The sequence below is a fragment of the Melanostigma gelatinosum genome (assembly GCF_949748355.1).
Source record: "Melanostigma gelatinosum genome assembly, chromosome: 11".
NCBI lineage: Eukaryota > Metazoa > Chordata > Actinopteri > Perciformes > Zoarcidae > Melanostigma > Melanostigma gelatinosum.
Genome location: NC_136644.1, coordinates 1,498,767 through 1,512,279, shown reverse-complemented (window position 1 = coordinate 1,512,279; position 13,513 = coordinate 1,498,767). Strand labels below are relative to the sequence as shown.

The following is a 13,513-nucleotide window of genomic DNA, read 5'->3' as shown; positions in this document are numbered from 1 at the left end:
TATGGGCCAAATATGAGCACAGACAAGAAATTTGAATCATTTTTTCTCTCTCGATGTACTTACACAGAAATATAAATACTAGCTAGGGACACCAAAGCTGATAAAGGTAAAGATTAGACATCACTGTTAAGTACACATGTAGCAGAAAAAAGGTGCAACTATAAGTTGACCTCGTGCATGTAAAATATCATGACTTCCATCATTTTATCAATTCTAGAGTGACGGCCAAAAGGGGGTTTTGTGAGGTCCCAGAGACCTTTGATCACCAAAATCGAATCAGTCCATCGTTGCGTCCGAGTAGATGTTTTTGCCAAATGTGAAGAAATATCCTCCAGGTGTCCTCGAGTCATCACACAGACGAGAATGGGACCGACGGACAAACTCAAGACATTACGTCTCTGCGACAGCCGTGCACGGAGACCCATCCTCCGGATGAAAGAAACCACCGTGATAAACAGTGAATTGGCTTTATTAGTGTACATTAATACTTATAATACTCTTTAAGTGCGAACTTTAAAAATAAAGAATCTGTTGAAAGAAAACATGAGAGCAAAGACATTTAGGCTTCAGTTACAACTTGCACACAGTAACTTCACTAACATCTCAGACATACTGGAGAATAGACATGAAAACCTACAATGACAGACAGAAACAGAAGATCTCTGTCGACTCGTCCTTCCTTCTGTATGTTGATTGCAGCTGCCAGACCTTTGTTACCGACCTTTCACCGGACTTACAGCGAACCACAGCAGCATCGAAGCTGCACACGGATGTAAAATCCTGCCCCGAACTGATGGGAAACTTCACCAGCGTCTCTTTGTTCATTTTAAAACCACTCTAGAATCTACCTTCACACCAGTCGTCTCTTTTAATACTTGCAGAAAACTGCCTTCAGAGTGTCGGGGAGGATTTCACATCACTGAGAGGATATTACATTCACACACGCAGACACGAACCATTCTTCAGATCACTCGCAGCCTCACAGGGATGTGAGCTTCACTGCTTGTAGAGTCTGTTGTTCTTGAATTGCCTCACGATTACAGACTGCAGTGACCAGCAGCCTTCACCACCAGTGAGGGAAACAGTCTCCTTTACAGCAGACAGTCAAAAGTTGTCTTTCTTCATTCAAAATAATGCAAACGTGTTGAGTTGAGCTTATGAGACAAAAGCCATTTAAGTACACTTAACATTTTAGCATTGAAGACTGGAGAGAGAATCAAAACACACATTTCCCTCATGCCCTAAAAGCTGAATACTGAAATGCATTTAATAATTTAAGTTGATAAAAGTCCCGTAAGTTAAAATAAAACATTTAAATCCACGAGTAGAAGACAACTGAATACTTATTACAGACGACTGGGAACTCGCTGTCTGGAGTCCAAACACCATTTGATCTGAGGGCGTCTTGTTGCTCTCCATTGAAATGTTGACTCATCGACTAACAGCAGACTGAGTCACCGTGCTTTGTTCAGAGCGAGTCATTCGGCCACACGGGCTGAAGCAAAAGTCCCACATCTGCTGCACGAGTCCTGCCGCCACAATGAACACACGTGTTGCTGTTTAAGATGAGAATCCCTTTGTCTTTCTTGGTGTCTCACCTCTGTGTACTTGGGCATTCCGCTCTTCTTGCATTACTCTTTAAACAGTCCAGAGTAATTCTTGCTATGCCACATTTCAGTGTTGCTCCCTTGATGAGAACTCCTCAGGATTATCTGTCAGCAGTGGTCGTTTGCGAGTCTCCATTTCAGACGATCTCATGGCGGTGAGTCGGTACAAACGGCCATACGAGTGCTGTTGGGGGGGGGGGAGCCCCTTCGTCCTCTAGGTGAACTCCTAACATTCAGCCGGGTCAGATGCTCGTCACTTGGCGGACCGCTGTTGAGCTCCAGTGCTGGAGGAGGAGCCCAGACGTCTCCCCTGGCTCCTCCAGCGCCGACGCAGCACAAAGTCGTAGTTGGCGGAGGTGCACATTGCATAAAACACGTTGGCTTTGTCGGGGATCTGAAGATCTGAGGCAGAAAGAGGAATGAAGTGGTGCAACTTGTTTCCCACCAGCCTGCAATCACCGGCTTCTATTTCACGTAGTGATTACAGATGTTTCTCAGAATGATACGAAGGGTTGTTTTCAGAAATGCCGGCATTTTAAAAAAGGTTGATGTTTGTAAAAGGAAACAGAAGAACGACTCGTGTCTCTTAAACGGTAAGTGTTCGGTCTGATGCTGCTCGACTGGCAGCTTTGTAGTTCAGTTCATTATCAGCTTTAAGTTCTACACGTCATCGGTGGTCTCGTAGTTAATCACAAGTTACTGACAAAAAGAGAAAAGTCGGCCTCAGAGTTCTGGGACGAGCACGTTTTACATGCAAACATTCGACGGCTGGAGGAAAAGGCCGGGGAGGAAATATTCACCTTTTCCATTGCTGAGCATCTGGCAGAGGTTGAAGTTCTGGCAGCTGCCGTCCTCCATGCTGTGCTTCTCAAGAGCCCTCTCGATCACCTGACGCGTGTGGTCCTGACTGGTCAGCTGGAGATGAAGCACACGGCCAGACGTCAAAATACAACAATGATGTCATTCAGACTATCGACAGATGTGACAACCACCTGCACTTTAAAGCCAGTGGTTTTATTTAGATAGAAGATTAATAATGCTGTCTTTAAGGGTTCATTCATAAATATAAGGCTGAGAACAGTTCTTTCCACATAATGAGGCTGACATGAACTCCTTCCTCTTCTTCTGTCTTTCCATTGTGTTTCATATCTCAGAAAGCGTTTGGACTCGAGTCAACCAGAAACCAGCCGTCCGACCTCAGAAACACAACATCGCTCTCACCAGAATGCTCTTGTAGACGTTCCCGTTGCTGACGGACTCCACGCTGACCCGAATGATACACGAGTCAGCGACCTGTTTGTTGTAGACGGGCAGCACGGCCTGAGAGCAGCAGCCGGACGAAGACGACTCCGGGCTCAGCACCAGAGAGGACGAGCTGAGGTCCGGATGGGAGGAGCTGCAGGAGGAGCTGGAGAGACTGGGAGAGGAGGAGCACGAGGAGCTGGAGGACAAATCCTCTGCAACGTCATGAGGAGAGCCTGAGAGAGCCTGAGGGAGGGAAAGAGAGAGAGAGAGAGAGAGAGAGAGAGAGAGAGGGAAAGAGACAGAGAGAGAGAGGGAGAGCGAGAGAGACAGAGAGACAGATAGACACAGAGAGAGAGAGAGACAGAGATGTTGGTTGTTTTAAGTTTGTGAACTCTGAGCCTGACGATCTCCACACACTGCAACGATAGAGCACCTTGAGTTTGAGTCTGAGGGGGGAGGGGGAGGGCTGGGGGACAGAGAGGTCCTCCAACTCTGAACTGCTGGAGCCAGAAGATGACACACTGATCTGGTCAGCGTGGGTCTTCCTCAGGGAGTTGTAGCTGCCTGTTCGCAACCTACACACACACACACACACACACACACACACACACACACACACACACACACAGTTTAGGCGTGTACCTTTCCCTGGATAACCTTTTGCAAGATAAAGATGTGGGAACCATTTGAAAGGACTCATAAATACTCTATTTGCAGACTTACGAGGCAAGTTTCTTCGTCAGCAGACGACTGCTCCACGAGTTGGGAGAGCTGGGACAGGGGTCGACTGGAGGCTCCAGATCACGAGACAGCTCGTAGCTTCAGCAGACGGAGAAACGCAATTTTAGGAAACGAGAGATGAAAAATGAACACGTCCTCCGTGCTGCTCATGAGGTTGTTCCTGGTAAACCCCAGTGAGTCTGCGACGTGCTGGCAATGGTTCACATCAAACTGGCCATCCTGTTACGTTGATCTCAGTGTGAATGTCTGTTTAACTCCTTCCCTCTTTCTATGGTCTCACCTCTCCTGGTCTGTGAGCAGTGTGTGAGCCTGCAGCCAGGCGGCGATGTGAGGATTCACTGGGAGGCTGTAGCGGGAGCAGGAAGCCTGAAGCTGCCGAATCTGAGAGAGAATCTCAAACTCCTACCAGAGAAAGAAATAAACCAACGCACAGATTAAACCATAGAACACAAACAGAACATGGCAGAACATACAAATATCGAGTTCAAGTCAGTACAAGTGACAACGACTGTAGTCGTTCATGCAAAACACCACTAGGAGGCGACACCTACCCGTCTGCGCTTCTCAAAGTTGATGAGTCCGCCCTGTGTAAAAAAGGAACAGCGTTACAAATATCAGAGAAACTCCAGGAGGGTGTGGAGGCGAGGTGTGTCCTTACCTCTACAGTGTCAGTCAGAGCCGTGTCCAGCATGGTGAGGACAGTCAGGTAGGTGCCCAGGTACGGCACAACCCCACTGCTGAAGCTCTGAGGACACAAAATCAAGACGCGGTTTACATTTTGGGAACCACAACGGCTGCAGAAGTGAGAATCAACGTCTTACTAACATTTAATTTAACATATCCGCAAAAGAAGGTGGAAATGTTTCATTCGTACTCTTTAAATTGGCTCTCATGGAAAACTATCATGAAGTAAGAAAGAGTAAGAAACTTGAGCGTAACATTGAGCTCACGATGCGTCACGTCGGTGAAAGTAAGACAGTAATGACAGTGTCGCTGGAGTAGAAGTGTACACAGAAACCTGGAGACATAAGACCATCGCTATCTACACACAGAGTGAATAGGGGGGTATAAACAGCAAACAGCCCCACCCGGACTACGTACGCTGCCAAACTGTGAGAAACAACTGCACACACACGTCAGTTATCTCTGCATCAACAGACTGAAGGAGGGGGAACTGGACATCTGGTGACTACTTTAGAAAATGAAATGAGCTTGAAATCATGTGACTTTTAGGGAAGTAGAATTGATGATCCAGAAAAACACAGAGACATCTGCCTTTCATTTTTAAGCGTTATATCCGAGACATTCATTTCACTTTGGTGATCAGAAAAACCACACGAGGTTATTTATTCCAAAGAAAATGATGCCGGCTTCCTTACAGGCCTGGTGACTGAGCCCGGGGGGGCACTGCCATCTGGAGGAGTCCCATCCTGCAGGAAACAGACAACGTGCCACGTCAACTCGATGAAACACAACAACTGCAAAGAGCATGAGACGACAACAAAGCACATACTTCATACAGTCCTTCTCTTCAGGGCGGAGCGCCTGCTGACACGGTGCTGCTACGTGTCTCTCTGTAACTTCTTTGCCAAACAAACTTTTATTTGTAGTTTTATTGTGTCGGCTGCCAACAGTGAGCTTTTCATTACTCTATAGAAACTTGGCTGCTGATAACAGCGCTAAATACACATTCTTATCAATTCGCTTTCACAGCGAACAAAGGACACAGAACGGGTCAGGGACAAACAGTCCGTGTGGTAGAAAATGCACGAGCAACCTGCTATTGTCTTTCTGCATTCAACAGAGTTCAGCGACTCCTTTAGTGCATCAATTCAATCAGGAAAACACTCCTCCACCTGCCTCTGAAGACAGCTGGTCAGAAGCATCATCTCACAGTTACCTCCAGCAGGATCTCTCTGCTGGTCAGCACACAGTTCTCATCGGGGAACGTCTCACTCAGGTGGTCAAAGGTGTTCATGCTTTCCCTGAAACCAAACAAATGACATCTGTTAAGACAAGGCTGCATGCTCAAACAAAGACAAATGATTCAGAGAAACCCACCATGGACCTGATTTTCTTTTTGTATTTCAGAGCACTTGCACTAGTTTGCTGACCTGCTTACGGCGGCCCAGGTCTTCTTGAGGCGATACAAAGAGTTGGACTGCAGGGCTGAAAGGATGGCCCTCAAAGAGGAGAAATTCTTCAGCTGCCTGCACTCCTGCAGAGAGAGAACACAGTCACGCTGTGTTGTTTTCACAACAGTTATGTTCATTTGTGCATTCGACGATCAACTAAATGCTGAACTTGTTCCAACCCTGACCTGAGCAACAGCGATCCAGCCCTCGATGACGCGCGCCCTGTGTCCGGGGCTGGTGCGAGAGCAGCGAGGTGAGCTGGGAGCAGCGGAGGAGTACAGGAAGGTCGAGGAGGAGCCGGGTGAGGAGATGGGAGAGGAGGTGGAAGGGTTGGGGGAGGGCGGGCAGAGGAGCGAGGTGATGACGCGGTTGGTGACGGCGTTGAACTGGGAGATGGTGGCGCGGACGGTGGGCGCCAGGTTTCTGTTTTCCTTCTTGTCGCGTTGTGACCAGACGCAGCCCAAACAGTGGAAGGGCTCCACTCTGACGAACAGCTCCTGAGGGACAAGGAGACAAGGAGACACAATATGAAGGAGTGACCCACACCGGCACAAACGTGAGCTTCCAGACGTTCGTTAATGAAACCTACAGCGTCCAACCGGGTCAGCTGCTCCGCCACTTCTCTCACAGCGAAGTCCATAAAGTTGCATTTCTCTTCCTCCTTGGCGTCCGTCTCTCCGCTGTCCTCCTGATCTCTGTGCTCCTGATCTCTGTCCTCCTGATCTCTGTGCTCCTGATCTCTGTGCTCCTGATCTCTGTCCTCCTGATCTCTGTGCTCCTGATCTCCGTCCTCCTGATCTCTGTGCTCCTGATCTCCGTCCTCCTGATCTCTGTGCTCCTGATCTCTGTGCTCCTGATCTCCGTCCTCCTGATCTCTGTGCTCCTGATCTCTGTGCTCCTGATCTCCGTCCTCCTGATCTCTGTCCTCCTGATCTCTGTGCTCCTGATCTCCGTCCTCCTGATCTCTGTGCTCCTGATCTCTGTGCTCCTGATCTCGGTGCTCCTGCTGCAGCGGTTCACCGCTGTGCTGTGACGAAGACTGGCTGCAATCTGTCAAACAAACAAATTCATAAACGACAACGAACTGCATTTTATACGATCCCCAATCCATCACAATCCCGTGTGCTGCTCCCCGTACCTGGTGCCTGGAGCCTCTTGAGGAGGCGCTCTGCAGTCTGAGCCAAGCGTCTGAAACGGAGGCGACGCCGCAAGTGGACGCACAACAGGCGGAGGGCCTGATACTGAGGGGGCTCGTGGAAGTCTTCACCGTATTCCTCCAGCCACAGCCGGACCACCGGGGGTAAGGTGCTGATGGAATGATCAGGGACATGAAAGAGAGTTAGTCACAGTGCGTCAGTCCTCTTCAGCTTCATCGAGGAGTGACCGCTCTCACCTGCGTGGGCAGACGGTGTGATCCAGGTTGGCCACTGAGTCATCTCTGTGGAATGAAGGTAAACACAATCAGCTGAGAGCTACGGTCAGTGATACTCAGTACTTGAAGGGACAACATGTTGACCTCGTGGTGATAGAAGACATCCTGTAAATGTCCCAGGGTCGGTCCTCTAACAGGTGGTTCATCCTGTGGAAATGTCCTGCAACACTCTGCATCCCTGCAGAGACACTGTGGCCAGAGTAGCAGAGTAACCGACTTCCAGTCGGTAATAATACCGGTTATTTCTTGCAACGTTTTCAGAGATATGACGGCGCCGCTGGCCTCGAGACCGGCCGTCACTTCAGCGTGAACAGTCTGCTGGTAAAAGCGTGTATTTCGTAGCTCGTATGCAGTGCATTCTGAATTCAAACACAGCCTCTGTGTCACGTACACTCATGCAAACATCAAACACCGTTTGGTACGTGTTGCTCATCCAGTGAAGTTCCTCTTGTTACAGGTGACGCCAGGTCTCCCCTCAACCCTCGTCTCACGCTCTCATTGGCCGTCGCTCCCCGGGCGACGCCCCGACAGATCACCGTCACTGATCAGTTCACACGGAACGCTCGAGCGCCAACGTGCGAGCGCTGAGCCGACGCAGATTTGCCTTTGATCTGCAGCTTTTGACATTCACTCTAAAAACTGTTGGCGAGCGGAAAATCATGGCTGAAGTATTTTAGTGTGAACTATAAATCGACACGTTTCCCTTAAGGATAAATTATGACACAATAAAAATACATGTGGAGCATAACTGAAGCATATCGCTGCGTTAAAGTTGTATCACCTGGTAATTCTCTTTCCTGCATCAAAGCGTGACACAAATGATCAAAAACATAAGATCAGTCAATTGTAATTTACGCAGCACCGATCAGGTTTAAGAGCAGGTTGTTACATCCTCTGCACAATCCTTGGAGGCAAAAGAGGGAAAAGTGTTGACAGGTTGTCCTGACCTCACATGAAGCTCACAGGAAACCTGTTGCCACCAGTACCACAGATATGAGGGCGACTGTTTGCCGAATACCACATCAGCTGAGCAGCACTGATGGCCACAGCTTCCTTCAGTGCATTCAGCAAAGGTGAGCTGAAAGGACCTGAGACACCAAAGAGCAGCTCTGTGAACTGGACCTGAGCCGCTTTCATCTGAAGAAAGAATACGTCGTCAATACGAAACATTTGTGATGGAAATCTCCTACGAGAGTTTGAACCCAATGAGGCTTTCTGTGTCGAGCCCTGAAGCGTATTAAATGCATTCCTTACGGTCAGTCAAATGAAATCTCAGTGTGTCGGGTTAGCAGCTCGGCTGGGCGTGGAGGGTGAGTCACGCACTGCTTTGTTTGGTTCCTGGCGATAACACCCGTCACACAAACCTGCAACGCGTCACCAGAGCTTTGCCTCTTGAATAGCTGAGGCGACATGAAGGTGTTCAACAGCTGCCGTCTCTGGGAAATGTTTGTGCATCTGGCATCTTGTGAAACCTGGTTACGCTCCACTTACATACAGTACGTAGCACATGGTGGCAAAACACCCTTCTTCTTCTCACCCAACTCTATTTACCGGGATAAATGTGAAGTGCTGAACCGTGAAGATCTCTTCAGGACCTCTAATGTGGGCTTGCAGACCAGCGGCTTGAACCCTTATGTGGTGCTTTTTAAACATATGTCTCAGAGCTTTGGTGTGGACGCTTTCTCACCTCTGAAACAGCAGCGCGATGAGGGTGCTGGTGGAGGTGAAGGCCCTGTAGGTGCAGAGGAAGACCCGGATGAAGTCGGGCTCCTGGTGCTCGGGGTCCAGCAGGTGGGTGACCAGGCGCTCCAGGGTGCCGGCCTTCAGCCTGCGCACCTTCACCGTGTGGTACTGGACGAAGCCGAAGGCCGTCGGGAGCTCCGGCGTGTCCGAGCTCGGCGGGACGGGCTCCCTGCGCAGCGTGACGCCAAACACAGCCCCGTCCTCCTCCTCCTCCCCCCACTCCTGCACCGGATCCTGCAGGACAGGAAGCAAGGCCATCAAGATCTGGCGAATAACAACTCAAATACGCCATTCAGCCTTCTGTTCCTTTCCTCATGACACGGCAGACACGGCAGACTTTAATGTGCTTGAACTCCTGTCCAGGTGTCAAATACAACATGACAGAAGGACATCAAATAATTCAGTCAACGAATTAAATACACCTCCAGACCGAGTCATTTTGTCAAACTCAACCTCAATTCACTTCATTCTTGAGAGGCTGCGTGTGACGCAGCCTTGGACTCTGACGCACACGCACCCGGACTGAACGACACATTCAAACGTAGTGAAATATAAACGACACATTCACTGCTGTGTCCACAAACACAACGTATCGACCGTCTCACCGCTTTCCCTTCGTCTCATTCTTACTTTGCACCGTTTAGAGCAGCAGTCGTACGTCTCCACACACACTTCATGCTGTTACTGCAGAGAAACAATAGAAACTCTCCGGGTTTGTGTAATAAGTGTGACTCATATGAAAACAATCATTTCACAATATTTGTCGCAGCGTTAGCTGTAGAGCGTTATATATTGTTTTACGCTGTATTTGTAAAAATGTGTTACTAAATGTGTTACTAAAACGCCTCCAGGTGATAACTTTATCATATCTGGAGTGATAATAAACGGTCCAGCACTAAGAGAGTGCTTTTTATTGTCACTCCACATGTTCATTTAACATGTCACAGCTAGAAAAATCCATCTACGATCCATCATGACGTCTCTCACTGGACAGTCAACGATTTGATCTGATTGATCCAAGTTATCCGTTTATTCAATCACAGGATTTATACACAAGAGGCCAGACTGAGATATGAGGGTTTGCAAGCAGATGCTTAAGAACAACTTCTGTCACATGACAGAAACTCAGAAGCAGTGCGCCAGCTGCAGACACAATGAGACGTTACATCTCCACGAACCAAAGCATTCTATCCGCAACACCAGTGGAGAACACAAAGAAGTAAAGAAAGCGGCATCGCCTCTTGCGTCAATCTATTCCAACTCGTTCAATGAACGCATTTCATTTGACGTACCATCGATAAGTGCCATTTGCCCATGTTTGTGTTGCTCCCCGAGAGAATAAATCCCAAAGTCTCCTTGTGCGTCTTTAATTAAACTCCTTTTCTTTTGCTGCAGGTGATTCAATCCGCAGCGCAGGTGGAAATTAAGGAATCAGCGCCGTCCTCCGGCTCTTCACTGCCGTCTGAGTTACAACTTTCATTTTTGAGAATTCATGGAACAAAGCATGATCTGGTGGAGCCGAGTTGCGTCCAGACGTCGGAGCGTCACATCGACAGAGTGACAGCGCGACGAGCAGCCTGCGCGTGAGGAGGACGAGGAGGCAGCGCTCTCTACCAGGGGGCGGGGCTAACGAGAAAGACGTGGGCGGGGCTAGCTCTACTGACCAATGAGGATCAGGGGAATAATATGGAATGCCACTGTATTTAATATTTAATAAATAAATTAGCCTTTACAATAAATCCTGCAATAAATAAGAAATGTATATAAAGACATATACATATATAAAGAAATGTATGTAAAATATTGAAAAAACGTCAATGTAGTTCAACAAATAAATGTTGCCCAGATTGTACATTATGTGAGTCAGACTAAACTTTAACTTTGACATCCATGTGTAATAGTAGTGTGGCTTTATTCCAGTTGTATGTCCAACTAAAGACTCATTTTAAATATAATGTCTTAAACTTTTTCCTGACAGAAACATGCGGCAAAGACAACACTGTGATATCTGGTGTAAAAAGACGAACTGTCTGGATCAAGAGGCTCATTATGAAGATGCAGCAGGAAATGTTTTCAGGCCGGTATCGACGTGCTGGTGTCACTCACGACCCGTAAAGAATCCAGTCGGGACAGTTTTTGTCGGCAGCCCGGAGCTTCTGTTGCTGCCGTGGTATCAGGGGCGTGCCGACAACATACCTCATCAGACAGCTCTGCATCTAAACACCAGCTTCAACATTGTGGCATCCAGGAATACTAAATTAGGAAATTGTACAAATTAAGAGCTTTCAGTACTGAAAACGTGGCATTTCATTACATCCACTGACAAATTGTCGTGCAGCAACACATCGTGGTACCAGAGAAGCTGAGCCGATGGGACGTCTTTAAATCCGGCTGCCCGCTGCTCTTTCAGCTCGAACATAATGAGCTTTTTGTTTCTCTAATGAGTCTCTCTGAACTCAAAATCTACCACCATTCTTCCATGTTTGCCCGCACCGCCCAGCCTCTCCACAAAGGCTGAACAAAAGAGCAGAGAAAGTGGCAGGAGGTACCTCGATTAGTTCTCATTAGACACATGAATGGGTGATGCGGTGACAGGCAAGCAACAATTGGAAGCATGCATGCAAGACGATGCCGAAAACATGCTGGTTGAAAACTCTCAGCCACCCACAGAGACACATATAGCTCCTGCAGAGTGTGTGATGTATTCTGCATTCTCAGGGTCAGTAAATGTCTGCTGGCGTGGGCGATGTCCTGAGTGGAACTATTTAGATCTGAAGGAGAACAACAGCAAGAGTTCTCAGGTACAATCACAGACACCTGGTGTGGTTCTGACTCACCTCGTACTGTCCATCGGTGTCCAACAACTGGAAGCGGGTCAGCCACACGCCGGGCTCCGTGTCCGTGTGGACGTCCACGCAGTGACTCGGCTTGAGCCGCAGCAGCTTCTTCATCCTGCCCACCCGGCTGCGGAGGCCGCGGGACTCCCCTCCATCACCGCCTCCGTTCACAGGAACAACGGTCCTCATCTCCGATTCTGTGTCACGCTCACCGGCCCACTCACAGCTCGTCAGCTCTCTCCCACACCTGCTGCCTCGTCTGTGCTCGGAGGAGAGCGTGGAAGCATCAGACGCACACCGTCAGTCACATCTTCTTGCAATTTTACGTGTTTTTTTACAACCATCGAAGATGGTTCGTCAACGTTAAAATCTAGAAGATCAGTACTAAAGAACTGAGTTAGTCGTAGTTGAAACTGAGCATAAAAATTGATGATTAGATTTACCAACCTGGGACAGAAATATGTTTTAGTTTAACTCAACTTGTACAGCACACTGAATGATTATAATTCAGTTCATCCCTTCAGAACAAAAAGGGCATGAACCTCTACGATACATAAAGTCATGTTTGTCTAACTTGAGGAACGCTCGATACAGCTTTCAGCTGGAATCTGTCTTTTTAAAGAAGCACTATTAGAACATTATTTTGCACCGAGATGACAATGAACATGATCTACATAGTGTACATTATATGTGTTTGTATGCTCATTAATACAGTCTCATTCGATCACCACATCATGAGAACAATCAATGAAAATATGATATGAAACATAATATAACTATCATGTCAATTCTCAATCTGACCATAACAAGATATGTTTTTCATATTAAATCCACATTCCGTTCCATAAACAACCGTAGCTATGAACAGTGTTTCTTCGACAGCATCCTGGATATCATTATGAAGACGCTGCGAATACAATAAAACAAACACTTTCCTTACTTCACCACAAGCCTGCGTCTCCTGGATCCTGATGAAGACCTTGTTCAGAGATGTGCACGTCCAGAAACAATATCCATGCAGAGACGGTGTGAAACTGAACAGCCTCTGGTATTCATCAGGAGGACTGACTGTTCTCTGTGTTTGTGGGCGGAGGATGCTCTCGCATGGTGTGGGAGTGCGTGTTGGATTGGCCTCCTTCCCGGTTGGCTGTACACTGTGAGATATAATTATGTCACATTTTGGTTTCATTTCACTTCCCATCATTCCAGTTCACTCGACTCCTGATGAGACTAAAGCACACACTCTCTGTCCTCATCTTCACCTCAGAGTGATCCACAAGCTCTCCAGCGAGGCCTTTACTCACCTGACACTGAAATGGCTCTCTGAACACTTCAATACTACTCAGGTTTAGCATTATAAACACGTAGTCTGTGGTATCACACAATATAAATATGAAATATATCATGTAACCTTAATCCCTGACTATTTTGAATTTAATTTATGGAAATAATATTTCTTCACATGAGGAAAAACTAAAGCTGCCACAGCCAACATGCACCCTGTCTTTGGCTGTTACTGAAGCACACATGTGGATGATTTGTGTACAGATCAGAAACATCTACATATTCAGCGTGTATAAGCAACATGAACTCGACTTCCTGGTGACGTCAAATGGTTTCCCGATAACCTGTCGCGGGCTTAAATGCGTCTTACCTGAGGTTGGGTTACAGCAACTCTTCTGACAGCGCGCGCCTACAGGATCGTGCGAGTTAAAATGGCCTCGCGCCCTCGAGCCTCTGAGACATGCTGACCCGGAGGCCTGGTGGCTCACT

At 47.8% G+C, this 13,513-nt stretch overlaps 1 protein-coding gene across 1 annotated transcript; it reads right to left on the bottom strand.

The window, feature by feature from the left end:
• Window positions 1-453: 453 nt before the first annotated feature.
• LOC306785233 (ral guanine nucleotide dissociation stimulator-like 1) lies at window positions 454-10,349 on the bottom strand. Its single transcript, XM_079279524.1, has 17 exons — window positions 10,196-10,349; window positions 8,848-9,137; window positions 7,122-7,166; window positions 6,867-7,036; window positions 6,318-6,778; window positions 5,914-6,225; window positions 5,708-5,811; window positions 5,494-5,578; window positions 4,973-5,023; window positions 4,252-4,338; window positions 4,145-4,177; window positions 3,874-3,995; window positions 3,576-3,671; window positions 3,286-3,427; window positions 2,829-3,095; window positions 2,408-2,522; window positions 454-2,009 (listed from the first exon to the last, which is right to left on the bottom strand). Exons 1-17 carry the CDS (start codon window positions 10,217-10,219, stop codon window positions 1,861-1,863), a joined length of 2,553 nt encoding a protein of 850 aa, XP_079135650.1. The 5' UTR covers window positions 10,220-10,349; the 3' UTR covers window positions 454-1,860.
• Window positions 10,350-13,513: the final 3,164 nt, after the last annotated feature.

Coding starts and splice junctions, on each gene's coding strand:
- LOC306785233 (XM_079279524.1), bottom strand. CDS start 10,219: ATGGGCAAATGGCACTTATCGATG. Junction 4,339..4,972: donor CGGGCTCAGTCACCAGGCCT/GTAAGGAAGCCG, acceptor TTGTGTCCTCAG/AGCTTCAGCAGTGGGGTTGT. Junction 3,996..4,144: donor ACTTTGAGAAGCGCAGACGG/GTAGGTGTCGCC, acceptor TTTCTCTGGTAG/GAGTTTGAGATTCTCTCTCA.